The 20,606-nt window shown below is 43.9% G+C and overlaps 1 protein-coding gene across 1 annotated transcript in view; it reads left to right on the top strand.

The window, feature by feature from the left end:
• DNAH9 (dynein axonemal heavy chain 9) overlaps positions 1 to 20,606 on the top strand; it is a 301,023-nt gene that overhangs the window by 133,186 nt on the left and 147,231 nt on the right. Inside the window, exons 32-38 of the mRNA XM_022595902.3 lie at positions 2,687 to 2,897; positions 7,457 to 7,584; positions 9,152 to 9,260; positions 9,993 to 10,140; positions 14,342 to 14,516; positions 18,932 to 19,105; positions 19,584 to 19,791. Coding sequence (XP_022451610.3) covers positions 2,687 to 2,897; positions 7,457 to 7,584; positions 9,152 to 9,260; positions 9,993 to 10,140; positions 14,342 to 14,516; positions 18,932 to 19,105; positions 19,584 to 19,791 — 1,153 coding nt within the window. The remainder of the gene's footprint in view (positions 1 to 2,686; positions 2,898 to 7,456; positions 7,585 to 9,151; positions 9,261 to 9,992; positions 10,141 to 14,341; positions 14,517 to 18,931; positions 19,106 to 19,583; positions 19,792 to 20,606) is intronic.

The following is a 20,606-nucleotide window of genomic DNA, read 5'->3' as shown; positions in this document are numbered from 1 at the left end:
TTTAATGCAATACCCTCAGGTCAGTTTCATGCTTAAAATCTTCCAAATGCTTTCTGTTGTACTCAGAATAAAATTCCAAGTATCAATTTCTGCATATCTGCCCCCTGCTTACCTCTCTTACCTCATCTTATACTGCTCCCTCTTCCTTTTTTAATTTTTTTAATTTTTAATTTTTCTGTTCTCTGAGCCCTCCAAGCTTGCTGCTGAACTTAAGGCTTTTGCACTCACCGTCACTCTACCTGGAATGCTCTACTACTGGTCTTCGCATGGCTGACTCTTTTTCATTCATATGTTAGCTTAGATGTCAGCTCCTCAGAGACCCTTCCTGATCACTTCCCTCAGTTTTATCTGGGAAGATCCTGCACTGAGTCCCTGAAAGCTGAAAACAAGAGCCAGGATTGAGAATCTCCTTTGGGTGATTTTGGGGTTTGAATCAGAGGAACAGCAATAGCTTGGGATGGAGGAGAAAAAGATATTGATGCTATGGAAAGCAAAACTCAGGATCCCAATAAATTATCCTTCCACAATGGAAGCTAACTGTCTTTTTCCCCAAAGAGCCATTTATCAGCTACCTTTATATTACTCTCTTCATATAAGTGGTACCACTCTCCTAATTCCCTTGTTGTACAATTCTAGAATTCTTTTTAACAGTCCTATCAATTAAATTTTTTAAAATATAGGAGTCATTTTAAATTAATTTGCTTTACTTTTTTTTATTTTATTGAAGTATAGTTGATTTACAATGTCGTGTTAGTTTCAGGTGTACAGCACAGTGATTCAGATACATATATCTGAATATATATATATACTTTCTCAGATTCTTTTCCCTTATAAGTGGTTATAAAATACTGAGTTTAGTTCCCTGTGCTATACAGTAGATCCTTGTTGGTTATCTGCTTTATATATAGTAGTGTAATTTTTTTAATGTAGAATAAATAAAATGGGAAAAAAACTTTCTGTTGTCCCACAGAAATGTTCTGTCAACATTTTAGCACATTTCCTCTTCAGTTCACTTTCCTCAGCTATTAAGGATTTATAGTATAAAGTATGAGGAAACCTGATCTACAATAAAGTTCAAATGTTTTAGCTCGTGACATGCAAGACCTTTCCTGATAGGGGTCATCCAACCTTTCCAGCCATCCTTCACATTAAAAAAAAAAATTATTTATTTATTTGTTTGTTTGTCTGTTTGCTTGGTTTTGGCTGCGTTGGGTCTTCATTGCTGTGCTGGGCCTTCTCTAGTTGCAGCGAGCAGGGGCTACTCTTCGTTGTGGTGCACAGGCTTCTCATTGCAGTGGCTTCTCTTGTGGAGCACAGGCTATAGGCACGCGGGCTCAGTAGTTGTGGCTCTCGGGCTCTAGAGTGCAGGCTCAGTAGTTGTGGCACATGGGCTTAGTTGTTCCGTGGCATGTGGGATCTTCCTGGACCAGGGCTCGAACCTGTGTCCCCTGCATTGGCAGGCAGATTCTTAACCACTGTGTCACCAGGGAAGTCCCCATCCTTCACACTTCTAGCAAATACTTCTTCAGCACTTGGTCTCTGCCAGATTCTCTGCTAGACACTGAAAACAGAGAAATATCAATAAAAGTCCTGTCCTGCATGCCTTCGAGTAGCTGATAATCTAATAGGCAGACAGAAAAGTAACCATTGCAATATTGGTAAGTGCTAGGATTCAGGATGTAGGTATGGGACACCTACCCCAGGCTGCAGGGTGTGTAGGGGCTGGCCAGAAGAAGGCAGGAGACGGGATCACTTCTGAACAGAAGGCACGGTGTGTTAAAGGCCCAGGCACAGGAAAGAGAATCATTAAAGAGCTCCAAGAAATTGTCTACCCGGTATGTGTGTGCTGAGGGATGAGAGATAAAACACTGGAAGCTGTTTTGGGCCAAGCTGCAAAAGGGCCTTGTAAACCAGTGTAGGGATTTGGGATTTCATCACTAAAACTATGGAGAACCACTGAAGGGACAATGTGATGGCAGTGACTTGATCAGATTTTCATTCCAGTAAGTGTACAACAGTGTAGAAAGGTGAGCCTGGAGGCAAACTAGAACAAGAGTGATGATACCGTCAATTGTATCATTGTCCTCAAGGAGCTCCTTGACTCCAGCCTCATCAAACTATCTGGCCAACCATGTCATGCTCTGTCACACCACAAGCCTTTGTTTGTGCTGTTTCCTCTGCCTGGAATACCCTTCCTGTTCATCTTCTTGGCAAACTCCTACTCATACCTGAAGCCCCAGTTCAAATGCCCCCTTCTCTGTGAAGCCTTTCATGTTCCATTTATCTGTACAAAATCAATTGTTTCTTCCAGTCTTCTCCCATAGCTCTTAATAAATACATCAGCTATAGCAATTATCACCTTACATGATAATAATTTGTCAACATGACTTGCTTCTCCATCAGACTGTGAGATGATGGAGGGCGGAGAGTCATCTCTGAATCTCCCTCACCAGGCACACTCCCTAGCACTTTGTTGTGACTAATAATTATAGGATGGAATGATGAATAAGTGAGTAAATGAATCATGTTGCCCCTACATTTATGACCCCATCACATCTTGGGGGGAGTAACCCTTCCTGTGTTGACCTCAGGTCTCACTTCAGACACCAGTCTGGCTCACAGAAGAGCAGTTGGGACGTGGGTGAGTGACAGGCTGGTCACTCTGGCTGAATTCCATGTCTCCCAGGTGGTCCAGCTGGAGGAGCTTCTGGCTGTGCGGCACTCCGTGTTCGTGGTGGGCAGCGCGGGAACTGGAAAGTCGCAGGTGCTGAGGTCCTTGCACAAGACCTACCAGATCATGAAACGCCGCCCCGTCTGGACTGACCTCAATCCCAAAGCAGTCACCAGCGATGAACTCTTTGGCATCATCAATCCGGCCACACGAGAATGGAAGGATGGTGAGAGCGGGATGCGACTAAATCAGCCCCTTAGGCAGAAGAGAATGCAGTAGGGTGAATGCAGAGGAGGGGACATTGGGCTGATCTGTACTGGGTTAGAAAAGAAGGTGGAAAGAATCAAAGAAAGGAAACCGATTTGGGCTTGGAGGGGAACCTCAGCCCTTGGGATAGTCTCTTTCCTTGGGGACTCTTCAGCTGCCTCTTGAGAGAGGGCACCTTAAAGAGGATAAAGCAAGGAAGGCATTCTCAGATACAGTTTCGTGATTCTGGATCGCAAGTCATGGAGTCTCTACATTGCCTGGCAGAGGGTCTAAGACGTGGGTAGGATAGGGAAGCCCACCACTCATTCTGAAAGGAGCAGTTCAGTCTAGCATCCCTCAGAGGGTACCTCCCTATCAGCACCGCCCCAGGAGTCATAGGGAAGGTGCTACAGAAAACTCATCTCAGGAGGATCCTAGAACCACAGTCCCTTCCACAGAAAACCCATGCTCACTGGGTGCTGACCTCAGCCTCACCTTCAAAGAATTAAAAATCACTGGTAGATGTTGGAAAGTGTCTCCTGTCACTGGGAGAGAGCAGAAGAGAAAATGGAGAAAACTCTCTATGAGCTGATAGGACCTCTTTCTAAAACAAATGTGGCTTCTGGAATGAGGAAATAAATCTCAGCTCCATCCTAACACCCCAATGTTAGTAGTCGTCCCAATCAGGGTCAAACTGCCTGGATTCCTCTAATTTAGGACCTTCCATCAGAGGCCTAGAACAGTGGGATTTAATGAGCAGCCTCTCTAATTTTTATTTCACTATTAATGAGGCTTAATATACTTTCCTTCTTATTGGTCTTAGTAATTGGCTTTTTTGTAATTTTATTCCTCCTTATTATTTTCTTATCAATTTGTAAGAACTTTTTTATATACCAAAGACATTAACCCTTTATCTGTTATATTCACCACTAATGGTTTTTCGCTGTCTGCCATTTGTCTACAGACACTTCATGGCATGTTTACCATGCACTTTTTAAGAAGGAAATATGTCTGTCTAGTCTTTTTAGCACCTGGAATTCCTATTTGGTTTATAACTTTTTCTAACTTTAAGCTATATAGTATCATAAATTTGGTCTAAAAGGTTCTTTTCACATTAACATTTTTTATTCATCTAGAATTTATTTTGGGGCTTAGTATGAGGTAAGGTAGAGAATCAACTTTATTTCCTTCCGGTTGGATAATTGATTGTGACAGCACCATTTATTAAGTAAACTGTCCTTTCCCTCTTAATTTAAATTCCAACTTGTCATATATGCATTTGTCCCTTGGTATCCATGAGGGATTGGTTCCAGGAACTCCTGTGGATACCAAAATCCATGGATGCTCAAGACCTCATATAAAATGGCATTGTATTTGCATTATCCTATGCACATCCTCCCATACACTTTAAATCATCTCTAGATTACTAATAACACCTAGCACAATGTAAATGTTATATAAATAGTTGTAAGTACAGTGTAAATGCTATATAAACAGTTGCTAGTGTGTGGCAAATTCAAGTTTTGTTTTTTGGAACTTTCTAGAATTGTTTTTTTCTGAATATTTTCGATCCATGGCTGGTTGAATCCACGGATGCGAAACTCGCAGATATAGAGGGCCAATTGTATTGACATCTGATTCTGGGTTTTCTGTTTTGTTCCACTCACCTGTTTATCTAATCCTATACTAATGTCATTCTATCTAGGTTACAATCATTTTATATCATTTTCATGTCTGATGAAGTAAATCCCTCCTCAATATTTTTCTGTAATTTCTCGGCTAGTCTTAGGCACTTCTTATTCCATATTAAATTTAAGCTCACATAATATAATTCAAATTTTAAACAGTGTTGGAATTTTAATTAGAGTTTTATTAAATATATACATTAAATATGGAGTATTCACTAAATAAGAACTTTCAAGTAAGTGGAATATAACTTTTTTTTTTTTTTTTTGCGGTACGCGGGCCTCTCACTGTTGTGGCCTCTCCCGTTGCGGAGCACAGGCTCCGGACGCGCAGGCTCAGCGGCCATGGCTCACGGGCCCAGCCACTCCGCGGCATGTGGGATCTTCCCGGGCCGGGGCACGAACCCATGTCCCCTGCAACGGCAGGCGGACTGTCAACCACTGCGCCACCAGGGAAGCCCGAATATAACTTTTTAAAACATTTTAAGAGAACTTGATAAAAGTAGACATATAGTGGATTATATTAATACACCTTTTTCAAAATTAGAAAGATTCAGTAGACAGAAAAATAAGTATAGACATAGAAGAATTAGGAAATGCATCCATAAAACTCAGTGTAACACACTGATATAGAACTTTGCATCTTGTAAATAGAAAATATTCCTTTCTTGGTAGGCTCATGGAACATTTCCAAAAAATTAAAGTTTAGTTGGGCACAGAAGAAATTGTAATGAATTCAAAAGTATCAATTTTCACACCACATTGCTTGATACTAATACAATAGAATTAGAAACAAATAGCAAGAAAATGACCAAAAATAATTTTACTATTTGCAATCAAGAAACAGTAAGCCCTGGATTAAAGGGAAAATTAAATTGCAACCCCTCTTGGAAGCAATATAAAGAAGAATACTTCATACAGAAACCTCTGGGACACATCTAAAGCCAATAAGAAAAAACTCAACTCTAAATAATTACAGAAGGTAGGCTAGAAATAAAGGAAATCAGTATCCATCCTAAGAAATTATTCAAAGAGTAATAAACTAAACCTGAAGAAAACTGGGAAGAAACCAATAGAGATAAAAGCTGAAATTAGTGGGAAGGAACAAAAAAATATAGGAAGGATAAATAAATATAAATACTGGTTCTTTGTAAAGACCAGTTAGTCCATTGTGAGCATGATTAATGGGGGAGAGAGTAAAAGTATGTAAGATTAGGAATTAGAAAGAAGATATAACAGTAGATATAGACAAGATTAAAATGGAAGAGACACAATTAGATGATACATATTCGAAAAACTAGAAGAAATAGATGATCCACTAGCAAAATATAATTTTAACAAAATTTACTCAATAAGAACTAACACAGCATTGTAAAGCAACTATACTCTGATAAAAACTTATTGAAAAAAAAAGAATTAAAAAATTTGCTCAATAAGTAGAAAAAGTAATGAAAAGGAAAATTTTAAAATAATAGCTGAATAAAAGAAAGATAATTCCAAAATCATCAAAGGACACCTCTTAATTCATTTTATGAAGCCAAAATAATCTTGATATCAACCTTTGTGCAGAACCAAAAACAATAGCCCAATTTCACTTATTAATACAGATTTAGAAATTCTCAATAAAATATCAGTAACTAAAATCTATCAGGATCTTAAAAGAATAATACATTCTGACCAAGTAGCATCTGTTCCAGGAATGTCAGGATAAGTCAATTACTTTTAAAGTAGCAACATAAAGCATTGACAAATTAAAGGATAAAATAATTTGATCAATAAGTAGGTGCTAAAAACTCAGTAGCCATTCCTAATTTTAAAAATTCTAAGTAAAATAGGAATAGAAGGAAATCCCTTAAGTACAATTAACACTCTTTACCTAAAGCCAAAAGGAAAAAAAGAGCATTCTGAATGATGAGAAAATAAAGCCAATTCCATTAAAACCAGAAATAAGCCAAGGAGACCTATTACCAACATTATTATTCAGATTTGCTTGGTGGGATTCTGGAAAATGCAGTAAGACAGGAAAATGGAATACATCTTATAAATTGGAGGAAAGGAGATAATTATTATTTTGGTGATTATACCACTTTATACCTATAAAACTCTAGAGACAGTATTGAAAAATCACTAGAATTAATAAGCATATGTATTAAAGGTAACTAAGTATAAAATAAAATACACAAAATTTGAAAGCTTTTTTCTATACTAGCAGTTGTCAACTAAAACTGAAAGTCAGGAAAAAAAATTCCATTCACAACAACAATAAGAACTGAAATGTTTAGGGATACATTTAGCCAAAGAGATACATTGAAAATGCTGTAAAAATTTATTAAGGAACATAAAACAATATTTGAATAAAAGAAAAGACATACCATATTATTGATTGGGAAAGCTTAGTATTATAAAAAATCAATTCTATCCAAATTAAGAGATAAATTTCATGTAACGCCAACTAGAATCACATGGGGCCTTCTCTCAAAGCCTGCGTTTGGCAGGATTTTCCCAGGCCGCAGTTTCAAAGGATGAAAACCTTACCTAAGAAGCTTTTATGTAATTCCATCACGTCACAGTTGCCTGTTGAAATGGTTCACTGGATCCCTTGCCAGTTAAAAAGTAGTACCATCAGGTTTCCTTCTTGTTTTGCTGTTGCTGCTGTTCTTACAAAAAGCTGGGCCAGAGCACAGAGAGAGTGGAACCTTGGGAGTGGTCAGATTCTTAATAGTGTAAGTTACAAAGCCACTTCTGACCTGCCTATGTACACCTCCTGAGTGTTGTAGCTGATAGGAAAAGGCTGTTTTAAGAGGAAGAAGATTGATGGTGACCTGGAAATTAAGATATCCATGGTTCCTCTTAGGATTGTTCTCTTCCGTTATGCGGGAGCTTTCCAACATCACCCATGAAGGGCCCAAGTGGATTCTACTGGATGGCGACATAGATCCAATGTGGATCGAGTCTCTGAACACTGTCATGGATGATAACAAGGTACCAAGGGGGAAGGAGACCCCACGTCATCGCTAATCATCAATGAAACCAGTCCCTAGGCACATCTGGAAACCTTGATTCCACACAGGACTGGCCCCGAGCAAGGAATCATTACTGCTGTCTTTATTTTTTCTGGCTTTATTGAGATATAACTGACATATAGCATTGTCAATATATAATTGATATATAACACTGTAAGTGTAAGGTGTACAACATGATGATTTGAAATATATATTGCAAAATGATTACCACAAGGTTAGTTAATACCTCCATTACCTCACATAATTACGTGTGTGTTTGTGTGTGTGTGTGTGTGTGGTGAGAACTTCTAAGATCTACTCTTAGCAACTTTCAAGTACACAATACAGTGTTATTAACTCTAGTCACCATGCTGTACATGACGTTATTCATCTTGTAACTGGAAGTTTGTACCCTTTGACCACCTTCACACATTTCCTCTGCCTGCCCCACACCCCCATCCCTGGAAACCACCAACCTACCCTCTGTTTCTATGAGTTTATTTTTTTAAGATTCCACATATAAGGAGATCATATAGCATTTTCTCTCTCTGTCTGACATTTCACATACCATAACACTCTCCAAGTCCATCCGTGTTGTCATGGATGAACCTGGAGAAGGATTTCCTTCTTTCAATGGCTGAATAATACTCCACTGTGTGTGTGTGTGTGTGTGTGTGTATCACATTTTCTTTATCCATTCCTCCATCAACAGACACTTAGGTTGTTTCTACATCTTGGCTATTGTAAATAATGCTCCAGTGAACATGGAGTGCAGATAGCAGATAACTCTTCAAGATCCTGATTTCACTCACCGGTATCTTCGGTAGACGTCTTAGAACTGATTCATCCCATAGAGCAACTTTCACTTTGTTCAGTGGCACTGCCATCACTCACATGTTTTTAGTATTGTTGTAATTTCCTTCAGAATCTTCTGCATGCAGGTTAATTCAATATTTAGAGCTGAAAAGAATCTGAAATCATTTATTCAAATCTTTAAAACTGAGATCAGAAACATTCTGAGCCCGTCATGCATCCTCAGTGGTGACCAATCTTTATCCATGGAGAATATGTTTTATTTTTTATAAACAATGAAAACTGAATGCCAATAAAGTGGCTGTTAAGCTGGGAACTGTTTCTGAACTTGTTCATAAAGCACATCTAGGCTAGACGTTTTACGATGGTTTCAACGTTTACAGAATCATTACAATAAGTGTGTGCTCTTCCAAAAGAAACAGGAGTTGTATGAAACCTGAGCTCTTTTCCTTTAATTATCCTACTTTTTCATTATGGTCTAGTTCATTCAAATCATTGACATCCACTTAAACTTTTTAGATAGCTTTTTTCCTGATTCAATACACACAACAGGGATGGAGGTAAAGGGGCTACAGAAGGAGAGAGGATTGTTGCAGAAAGTTTAGAAAATACTTATAATCACAAAGAAGAAAATAATCATCCTAATTCCTATCAGGAATAATAGCCTAACTCCCCCTAGCTGGCCATGTGACCTAACTCCTCCCCACCTGCCGTGTCCATCCTCCTGTGTCCAGGTGCTGACCCTGGCGAGCAACGAGAGGATCCCTCTGAATCCCACAATGAGGCTCCTCTTTGAGATCAGCCACCTGCGCATGGCCACGCCAGCCACTGTCTCCAGAGCAGGTATGGCCCACGAAAGGAAAAAACCACAACTGCTCAGTTGAAAACGTGTGCCTCTAGTGATACATATGACATTGCTGGCTCTGAAGGAAGCTCCAAACGGGAGCCAGACATTGATCATCCAAAACCCTGGCCTGATTCTCAGCCCTAATCCACACCCTCGAAGGTGAGCCAGTGCTCTACAGCCAGGACCATGTGAGCGTCTCAATTCAGAAATGTTACGGTAATGGGAAGGGATTGGCCCCTGAGCTGAACAACAGTCCTCTGCACATAAGTGCCTCAAATTAGGCTCCTTTCAGGCCAGTTCTAACCTCCATGAAGGCTAATGAAGATGATTGAGCATTGCAATTTCTCACCACATCCTGGTGGAAAATAATAACTTTATACGTTAACTTTCCTGGGTGGGACACGGTTCCATCCTTTTAGGGGCCACCATGCGATCTGCACCCTTCCTCACCATGACAAGTATTGCTAATCAATCACAGCCTGCTTTCCTCCTGAGCCTAGACTTGGCCTCAGGATCCTTCTCAACACTGCTTTCCATCAGCTATTATCAGTCAGTCGGAGTTGATCCCAATAGCAAACCCATTTGCCCTCTCAGATCTCGACCAGATCTCTGTTCTTTTCAAGCCCAGCCTTCAGTACATTTTCTAAACAGAGAAAATAACTCTCTGGGATGAAGAATATCCTGAGATCTATGGAAATGTCACTAAGCTGTATCCTCTATGCTCCCAGGGATCCTGTACATCAACCCTGCAGACCTGGGGTGGAACCCTCCTGTGAGCAGCTGGATCGACAAGAGGGAGACCCAGACTGAGAAAGCCAACCTAACCTTTCTGTTTGACAAGTATCTTCCAGCCTGCTTAGACACACTCAGAACCAGGTAGGCCAAGGGGTGAGGAAGGTAACAAGCAATAAAGAGCCTGTTGGCTCTTACCTGATGTCCCGCTGATGTTCTGTCCTGTCCCCAAAGTCAGATGTCCCTAGGCATTCCACCCCGGGTGTGGCAGATGGCAGAGGGGAACACACGTTAGGACGGCGATGGGATGCCTGTTGTCAGTTCAGGCAGGAAGCGAGGTGAGTGAAGAGGAGAGAGATGTAAAGGACCTTTTGGAGGGCTGCGAGGGTGTGTCTGGAGGAGGCCGCGGGTTGTGGTAGCAGGGACAGCAATCCTGAGACCCTCTACTTCGCAGGGCACGCAGCTGTCCCTCCTATACGTGATACAGGCCAGATCAACAGGCCCAGAGGTGAGGATGACACCTGTCAGCAACACAAGGGGCCCACTTCCTGTTCCTGGCTGTGGGCGTCCATGGCCTAGATGATACAGGATTGGGTATAATGCATCATTTGACCAGTCCTGCCCCTCTGGGCCCTAAGATTTCACTCTTCCTCCAATGGGTTTGCAAAAGTAAAAGCAACAAGCCCTGACCACTTACCACATAAACAAAATAGTAATTGCTCTTAACCAAAAGGATACTTATTATAGCAAGAATATTATACGTGTCTGCAGAGAAGGGTTCCGGTGTTTGGAACCTGCTTTTGTTTTACATTCTCTTTCTTTGCCATTTGACGCATCATTCAACGAATCAGGTACTCAGCCTCAGCCCAGTTGCACCATCAGAAGCTGGTGCTGTGAAGGCAACGTGACTCAGAGATCCCCAGTTCCTGAGTGTTCAACAAACAGAGTCAGGCTGATGTTTCCTGGAAATAAAGTCTATCACTTAAAATGATTCCCAGCTCCTTATTCATTGGCCTGAGAAACACAGGATGGCAAATGCTTGCAAGTGTGGAGCAGAGATGAAGGGAGAGCTCCCAGGGCAAAATGACCCGAGGCACTCTTTCTTCATGTGCCCCGCCCTCCCCCATCAAAATCCACCGTGTTAAGAACGAATTTTATGTAAGTAAAAACTGAGTCACAGTTGAATAGTTGACATAGTGATATGTTTTCAGATATTAAACATTTATTAGTTTTGATTTTGTAAGTTTTATACTTCAGGGTTAATAATTATTTTTCCAAACTTCAGGGTTTTCATAAAGCCTTTAAAAAGCCTTTAACCGCTTGTGGCTTGTGAGCTCTGTGGCCCTGGGATCTAATGAGATAAAGCAGCCGTGGCAGCAAGAGTCTGGAAGTAGGCAGTCGTGGTTAGTGTCTCAGATAGGCAAGGGCTGCAAAGAGTTAAAGTGGCAACAAAGAGGGAGGTTTTAGGAAAATAGCATCCCCTATTCTTTAAGGTTTGCTGAGACACTTGTACAATTTATCCTTAACTAAAAATTAGGCCATTTCCCACTCTGGGCATTTAGAACAAGAGATACCAAACTCGTGTGTGTGTGTGTGTATCTGTCTGTCTGTACACGTGTGTGCTCGTGTGCAAGCACAGCCTCTGAAACAAACTTTAAAGACTGTATTAAGTCCATCCAGAGAAACATCCCCCCGCCACCAGTCTCTGAGCCCCGTGGTTAACAAGGAAAAACCCATAGCTGTGGTTGAGGGTGCCCACTCTGGGTTTCCTTCATGTAATTCTCACAATATCCTTATGAGGGCCGACCATCCTGCAGATGTGGGAGCCAAGGTCCCATGGTGCTCACTCAGTGCCTCAGCTGGTAGTGACAAGATACTCACTGCAAAGTCCTACTTCTATTTTATTCATCACCGTATTGTAATGCCAGCTTTCTGTGGCCCCGTCACGACAAAGCAATGCCAACACACAGTAATTTTTATATTGAACAAGCAGGGCTCGTAAGGGGTGATTATAAACAACTTTATTTTGTCTCCCACTGTTCCTTCAAAAACATTTTATGTTCTCCTTCTGCCCCTGGATGAAATCTAGGTCAACATTGCTGATTTTACTGGTCCTTCTTCAGTAATAAAAATTCATCTCATCACTTCTAGTCACACAATCTCACACACACACACGTGCACATGCACATGCGAAAAATTTAAAAAGAGGCAGTGAAAATTGAAAAAACATACAAACTCTCCCACTGCCCACATAGCCCTCCACCTACAGTGAGAAAGGACAGTGTTCTTCACTTCTGTCCTTATTCTACCAGTTGCCCCCTTACCAGCTGTAGCTTCTCACCCCTCAAGGTTGAAGGGGTGGGACACAGGGAAGAGAGTGATGGGCAGGAAAGGCCTTAATGATGGACCTGGTGTGACCTCATTTACCCCAGCTGTGGCAGGTTTGGAAATGACTCTTTGGAAGGCTCTGTGGGTCACTTGGACCCCTCCCATCCCTGGAGATCCCCAATATGCCTTCCCTTGAAGCAAGTAAATGCCTCTCCATCAGCTAGCCGAGTACAGCTCCTCACACAAACCCTCCAGGTTGGACCCCTTCACCAGTATCTAAACAAGCCCACACGCTCACGGCCATACCTGGACCCCAGGGTTAGTGCCCCAGCGAGCACCCTCTGACCCTGCACTGCAAGGTTAGAAGGTCTCCCCAGGGATTTCCAAGCCTGGGTCCTAGGGGAGCCCCTTTCTGAGGGTCTCTGTTCAGGATGAGCACCTGCCTTCCCTGTAGGAGGGACACTCGTTGCATACCCAGAGCCCTCCCCAAAGTCCTGTGTGCTCATTTCTAGCCCCTTCAGCATCTACCACTTTGATCCTATAAACTAGGAGTCCCCAACCCCCAGGCCACAGACCGCTACCGGTCCGCAGCCTATTAGGAACTGGGCCGCACAGCAGGAGGTGAGTGGCAGATAAGCCAGCGAAGCTTCATCTGCGCTCCCCACCTCTCCCCATCACCCGCATTACTGCCTGAGCCATCCCCTGCTCCCATCTGGGGAAAAATTGTCTTCCATAAAACCAGTCCCTGGTGCCAAAAAGGTTTGGGACCACGGCTATAAATCCTTGAGAGCACCAGAGGCCAGGTTGTCTGGAATCTCAGTTTGGAATTGGAAGAGTAGTTGGCCTGTATTGTGTCAGCACCTCATCCAAAACTGATCCTGGGGCAGTTGCATTCTGACATTCTGTTACAAATATGCGTTGAAGAAATGAAGGAAAGCCTCCCAAGCACTCGGTGTCTTCGTTACTCACGGACGTAATGCCTAGACTCTTAGACCACTTCACGGCATTGTGGTAAGGACTGCAGCCAGACTCAGAACCAGCACAACACAGAACACTGAAGAGGATGGGACGCCATGCAACTCCGAGGCCCAGTGCTGGCACGTGACTTCTAAGATGGCTGTCGGTGTTGCTGTTCATCTTATAACAGTGGAGCCTGCCTCTGTGCGGCCTGTGAGCTCATCCTCCCCGGGAGGTGACGATGAGGGCAGGAGGGGTTGAGTATGTGGGTCCATGGTGCACTCCATGTGTACGCCTGGTGGGATGAGAGTGCCGTGTGCGTGTGTCTGTGTGTCTGTCTGTGTGTTCCTGCTCCCTTGGGTGTAGGTGCACCTTTGCGTATCTCTGGATACCTGCCTTTCAGCCAAGACCTCTAAACCAAGATGGAAAGTACAAGTTCAGGTCAAGACATAGTCACAGAGCTATATTTATGAAAGAGAGAACTTAGTCATGTAAATCACCTCTGTCCTGGCCCACTCTGCCTCCCCCAGACAAGACTCTAGCCCCAGAGAAAACGTTTTCAATGTGTTTGAATTGAGGGCACTCCTCTGAGCTGGAGGAGTGGAGGAACAGCCTCAGAATTGCACCCACCTTGGCTCTGTAGGTGATTTTTGCCAGTTGAAACAGTGGCACTGTGAGATATTTACTCGTTTAGTTGCAGCTTCCTACATTCCTCAAGGACTGGAGCGGGGGTCGCGGCAGGGGGGCGTCCTCAATGTTCAGAGAAGGGAAGGGGGGGGAGGGCATCAGAGGAAAGGAAGATGAGAAAAGGGATCATCTCAGGAGGGCTCCGGTCCCTTCCTTCTTTGCAAAGGGAGCAGACCCCCAAACAGCTGATGAAAACAAAAGCTTAAGTAGCACCATGGGCCTCTATAATACCAAAGTTTTTGCTGCTGCAAAACTGCATGAACTTGTCAAATCGTGAGTCCACAGACACCAACAGGGTTCCACAGCTGTCCAGCAATGCCTCTAGGATGGAAAAATCCAGTGTTTTAGAGCATATCTGTGTCTCTCTCTGCAGATTTAAGAAGATAATTCCAATCCCAGAGCAGAGCATGGTTCAGATGCTGTGCCACCTTCTCGAGTGTCTGCTGACCGATGAGGACATCCCTGCAGACTGCCCCAAGGAAACCTACGAGCTTTATTTTGTGTTTGCTGCCATCTGGGCTTTTGGCGGAGCAATAGTCCAAGATCAGGTAAGAGGGTGTGCTGAGGCTAACACCCACGCTAACCAGCAAAGATTTGGAAGACAGAACAGCTAAAGTCAGAATTAACACAGAAGCATCAGACTACTTAGTTATCTCTCCCTTGTTCTGCTAAAGGCGTCAGTCCCCTTAGGAGGGCTTCAGGTGGTGAGACAGGTGAGATTGGGCTATGTTTTGAGCTGTTGCTTTTTGAGTTAGTGAATGTATCCCTAATTTCTTGGACAGTTGCTGATTGAGTTTGAAAAACTGGAGGTATAAGTACCTTATTTTGCAAGGTGATGTGTGTTTTGTAGGTGGAGTGATGCTGTGCTGTAGAAGCTTGAGTAGGGGGAATCCCTTTAGTCTTCTTAAAAACTTTCCAGAACAGGCATGTACCACTCTGTACCAACCATCACATCTTCATACCCCTGAAACGCAGAGCTGTCCATAGAAGGTTAGACCAAAGGCTAATTGACATCTAGGGATAGGAAACCGAAGTAGTATTCATCTCATGGTGTTGGCTGCTGTAGCTTCATTGCCGTTTGGGGGTGTCTTGTCATCCTATTCTCTAAGCCTTGTGTATTCCCAACCTTTTCTTTACTTAGTTTCCTCCAAATAAAAGGTACTTTACCTAGAAACAACATATTTGAGGTTAGGCAGACCAGTCTTTTAGAACTGACTAGCTATCAGGCAGTATCATATAGAGGCTGAGAACATGGACTCTGGACTTGAATTCTAACTCTGCCACTTATTACCCGGGGACCCTGGACAAGTAACTTAACCTCTCTCCGCCTTACTCTCCCCGTGTGTGCGAAGGAGATGAGAGTGATGATAGTGGTACCCAGTTCCTAGGATGTTTGTAAGCATTAAATGAAGGGATGCTGTTCTAATTGCCCACGTGTAAAGCTCTTAGAATAGTGTTTGTTATTAAGGTTCTCCTACCACAGATATTCAGTTTCATAGCAAATATCTGGTGCCTTTCTCACAACAGGGGATTAAACGAAGCTTCAAGTGTTGGAGAGTTATCATTTACTCTTTCTGGTCTGGGTTGATTATGGGCTTTTCCAAATAAAATGGTAAAAATTTCAGCCTCCCAGGGCAAACCATGTTCTAAGAATCCAAAATGAAGGTGAGCTGGAAGAATTAACAATTAACTTAGAATTAACAATCAGTTTATTCTGTGTTTTCACGGGCTCTGATTATAACATTCATCCTACCTCCCATTACCCCCTACATGTTCTTGGTGCTCACAATTCAGAAAACAGCTCTCAGAAGCCCCTGGAGGTGTGCCTTTCTCCATCTTCCTCTCCAGAGCTAGACGCTGGCGGGGAAGGGGGATGCTCCAAGGGCAGGAGGATGCCTGGACTGGGAGTTTGACAGCTGAGAATTTCATGCAGTCTGTTCTGCGGCCCTTGGAGCTTCTCCATGGACTGCTTCTTTCCCAGCTCCACATTCCCCCTTTGAGGCAAGGAGCCAATGCATCCACCAGGATGGACGAGAGCCTCGATGAATGCGCAGAGATCCGGAACGCAGAGGTTGTGGCTTTCCCTCAAATGCAGTCCCTGACCTTTCGCCTGCTGAAATGTCAGACAGCAACCACCGCTGGGCTTCTCTCTCACGCTGGTGCTGAGCAGGCAGTGGGGTATCAGGATAAAGACTCTTGGTCAATTTTTCTATCTCCGTGTAGAAAAATTTAAATCCACTCAATTCTTTTTAAAAGCCCGGGAGAAAGCGTCCCTCCAGGCGCCGCGGGCTCTGGAGCACATGGAGCTGTTGGCGGCTGTGCTGGCACGTGAGGAGAGAACACGGGAGAAAGCTTTTAGCAGCAGGGACTGTCCAAGCCCCCCACACAGCCTGCATTCAAGCCCAACACAAAATAGTGCTGTAAATCAAAAAGTATGAAGTTGGCCAAAATATTTGCATCAGGAACACCAATGGTGCTTATGTTTAAAAAGCTCTTATTAAAGCGAAGCAGAATATAATACAAAATACAGCCCATACTTGGGTAGAAGTTCTAATAAAAAAGGGAGGGGTGGATCCTGGCTAAATACTTTGCAGCAATCCCAGGGAATTATCTCTCAGAAGTAAATGATCTCTCAAGAGAGCACCAGATTGGGCAACTGAGAACCTGGGTTCAACTCCCAATTCTGCCATTTGCTGCCAGAGGTGTAACCTTTGAGCTTTTGTGTTTTCATACATAAACTAGGAGTAATTTTCAGTAGCCAGGATGACTTAGAGCATTGTGAAGACCAAATGAGGTGATATTGTGTTCCAAACTCTGCTACGTTGTACCACACTGTGTGCCAGTACAGACTTAGTGCAGGAAAGGGACCAGAGAATTGTCACAACCTTAAGGAGATGGGGTTCAGAAGGGGCCTCTTCATTGAGGTCATTGCTGACGAGTCACTCAAAGAGTCAAACTGAGAAAAGGCCATGGGATGACTCAGCAGAGGTGACCTTGTCTTTCCAGTGTCCAATTACAGTAGACGGTGAGGTCAAGCACCAGACTGCAGGAAGCCAGACAGTGTTGGTGTAGCCCAGCTAATGGCTTGGCTGAGAAACTGACGGGGTAGCTCAAGGTGGAACTGGGAGTGAGGAAAGAAGGTGCACCCAACCTCCTTCTTTCTAGAGATGGTCTTTGTCTTGGATTCTCCATATAAACTTAAAAGATGGTTTTCATTAGGATGTTAAAGGTCTTCAAGAATTTTATCCAAAGGTAGGCAGCTAATATGTTTTCATGAGTAAATATTGTCAGCCAGAAAACAATTGGTGTCAGGTAATACATATATGTTAAGCTTTGTTTTTTCATTTAGTTTTCAGTAGCACTCTTAGTTCTGCCGTGGTGTTTTGGGGAGGGAAGTGCTCTTTTCCATAGTGTAGTTCCATTTAAGAGATTATCTAAAAGTTAGTCTTTTTAATTCATAGGAAGATTTTAATATCTGAGAGTACTCAAATTAAGGGTATAAACTTCCCACACCTTCCTGTTATGACAGATAAAAGCACAGAAAGGACAACCCTTGAAGTCATGTAATGTTGGTCATTTTAATTTTTTGTACCTATTTTAAATTCTGTTAGTATATTTACTTCATTGTAAATATTTTTTAGGGTACCTTTGTATTTTGCTTTGACCTTGGTTCTGTGATTTGGATGTCAACAACTTCCCCCAAAAGCACCAGAATGTTAAATTCTAATGTCATGATCCCAGTCTGGGTTATTCAGCTTTAATCCTGCTTTCAGTTTCTATGTGCACAGCAGTATTTTTAATAAAGAATTACACAGAGGAAAAAAAAAGAATTTTATCCATGAGTCAAAAATGGAGATTTTTTTTCCTAAGGCTTCTGATTGCAGAGAACAAATATTGAGAAGATAGTGTCCTCTTAATCTGAATTCAGATCAGAATAAGAACAGCAAACAAATCTGTCATTAAGGCCTATTTCCATTCTCTTTTTAAGGCAAAAGAATTCAATCCTATTTACCTAATAGACAGTGAAATGAGTGCCATTTCTTCCAAGTCCAGATTCATTGCCATGCGCCCAGCTCCGTGGTCTGTCCTCCTCCCCAGGAACATTTCCTAAAATGCCCAATCTGGACCTCTTCCCTTTTTAGGATTTTTCCTAGGTCTGTGTGCTCAAAGAGTGGGTTTGCTCCCCTAGAGAGTTGCCAGTAGCAGCAGGTATGTTTGGGATGTTTTTTTGTGTGTTGTGTTTCAGTTTGGACTCACTAGCTTGAGTACACGGGTGCACAGCCCTATCCTTAGGGGCTCATGATCTAACATGTATGCATATATAGTGCTACCTATTCCTTCCGTCAGAAAGACGTGTATACCTTTGTCTCTGCTTCTCCTAGATTTTTAGAATTTTAGCTCTTGAAAGAAATTTAGAAATACCCTTTCCTAGAATCAGATGAGAAAACTGAGGCATGGAAAGATGTGATTTGTCAGTGGTTATGTGCACGACTCCCCAGCTGAGGCTCTTCTCACCGCACCATCCTGTGCGCCCACGTGTCAACAGCCACCATTTTATTCCTTCCATCCATGACTGCTGTCCTGGACATTGCTCAGAGCCTTGGGAGTCTAGGGGGACCGGGGTGGATCTGTCTCTTCAGGAGATCTTGGCTGCACTTGCCCATCTTGGGGCCATAGGCTCCTACTCTCCTCTGTGTTCTTACACCTCCCTCCCTCACCCTCCACCTGCCAGTGCTCTGAGATGCATAATGCCAGGGCGACCCAGCCACCTGGTCAAGCAGGGGCACATGTACATGCTCAAGGGAAGTCCCTGCTTAGCTGGGCCTTGTCGGGGCCGATCCTCGGGGGATAAGCAGGAGCCCTCTCTGCTCCCGGTCCTGACCTTCTGCCTGATGCAGGGCAGCCTCTCCAGGCTTCTTGTGCTCTGCAGAGCCTTGACTCCTGACCTGCTTTGTTTTGGCAGCTCGTGGACAACCGGGCAGAGTTCAGCAAATGGTGGTTGACCGAGTTCAAAACAGTCAAGTTTCCCTCTCAAGGAACCATCTTTGACTATTACATAGACCCAGAGACCAAGAAATTCAAGCCTTGGTCCAAGCTCATCCCCCAGTTTGAATTTGACCCTGAGATGCCTTTGCAGGTGAGTGTGGCTGAGTGACCAAGGACGTGCAGTGTCCCCAGGATCTGCAGTGGCTCTAGCGGCAGCCCCTTATGGATGTCCGAAAGGTTTAACCTCACTAGGAATTAGTCATCCCCAGCTACTTGTCTTTTCAGAGGAAATTATAGGTGCAATGAAGTCACAAGATCTCCCAAAGCCTAGGTAACTTAATTACCAGACCCCCACATCCTTGGAGGAGAAGAAGGACGGCCAGGGCAGAAGATTCTAAAAGAGAGGCCACAGGGAGGCAGACAGCGCTGGCAGAGGGGGAAGGGCCTGCTCTCTACCCAGAGCATGAGTTAGTAGGAGGGTCTCACTGGGTATTAGGGGGGCCCTCCTCCCCGGGGTAGTGAGCTCCCCGACCCCAGAGGAATTCCCTCCCCTGAAATGCTCCGGAACACTCTGCCAGCATCTGTTTCTCCCACGAGCCCCCGGCACACTCATCCTGTTCCCACTCCAGGCCTGCTTGGTGCACACGAGCGAGACCATCCGAGTGTGCTACTTCCTGGAGCGGCTCCTGGCTCGGCGGCGGCCGGTCATGCTGGTAGGGACCGCGGGCACCGGCAAGTCGGTGCTGGTGGGAGCGAGGCTGGCCAGCCTGGACGCCGAGGAATACCTGGTGAAAAACGTGCCATTCAACTACTACACCACGTCGGCGATGCTGCAGGGTCAGTGTTACGGAATGCATCAATAAATCGTGTGAATCGGTCCCGCTGCTCACTGCTCCCAAAATCAATTACATACTTGCAAATGGTGTCAACAGAAGAAGAAGGTGCCTTTAATCAGAATGCTGGCAATCTGAGGAGATGGTGGCCTCAGCGCCCTCCAAAACCACCTCCCAAGAGTCTGCTCAGCCGTGAAACTTTTTAGAGAGACAGAGAGAAGTCATCTCAGTTAATCACTGAGATGGGGGTCAGAGTCCTCACCATGCCCCACCGTGTGCAGGCTTGTCGGCGCCTTGTGATCTTCCTCTAGATGTTATCTGTTCACACAGTTTGGTCACACAGTTTACTTGCGAGATGACTGAAGGGGAAGCCAGGGAAGATATCTGGTCATCTGTTAAGTACTTATTCTCCATTTCTACTTCTTTGATCTAAGGGAAGAACTGAGGGGTTAGGCAAGGCATTGTATGATTAAAAGATTTGAAAGCTGTTCTTGGGTCACAGGTGAGCTGAGCATGTGGGTGCCTGGTTTAAAAGTTAGTTGCAATCGATTTGCTCAAGTGACAAGAAAAGGGGCTTCTTGCTGAGAGCGGTTTCCTGCAAGGAGCTGCTTACATAAGGGGCCCAGGGGGCGTGGAGGAGGGGGTGGGGTGTCTGAGTGTCCACTCCTTCTACGGGAGCTGGAACTGGAGCAGAAGTCAGGCATCTCCCAGGCTTGACTCCCAGCGGCAGCACTGTTCCTTCCCCTCCCACTCCCCTTCTCTCCTCTCCCCTCCCTTCTGTGTCCCACTTTCCAGCACCCTTAGCAAGGTCCCCTTTCC

This window comes from Delphinapterus leucas, chromosome 19 (assembly GCF_059928025.1).
Source record: "Delphinapterus leucas isolate spDelLeu-1000000601 "Yukka" chromosome 19, BTC_Dleu_Yukka2, whole genome shotgun sequence".
NCBI lineage: Eukaryota > Metazoa > Chordata > Mammalia > Artiodactyla > Monodontidae > Delphinapterus > Delphinapterus leucas.
The sequence above is the reverse complement of the archived record's forward strand: the minus strand, read 5'-3'. Positions and strand labels throughout refer to the sequence as shown.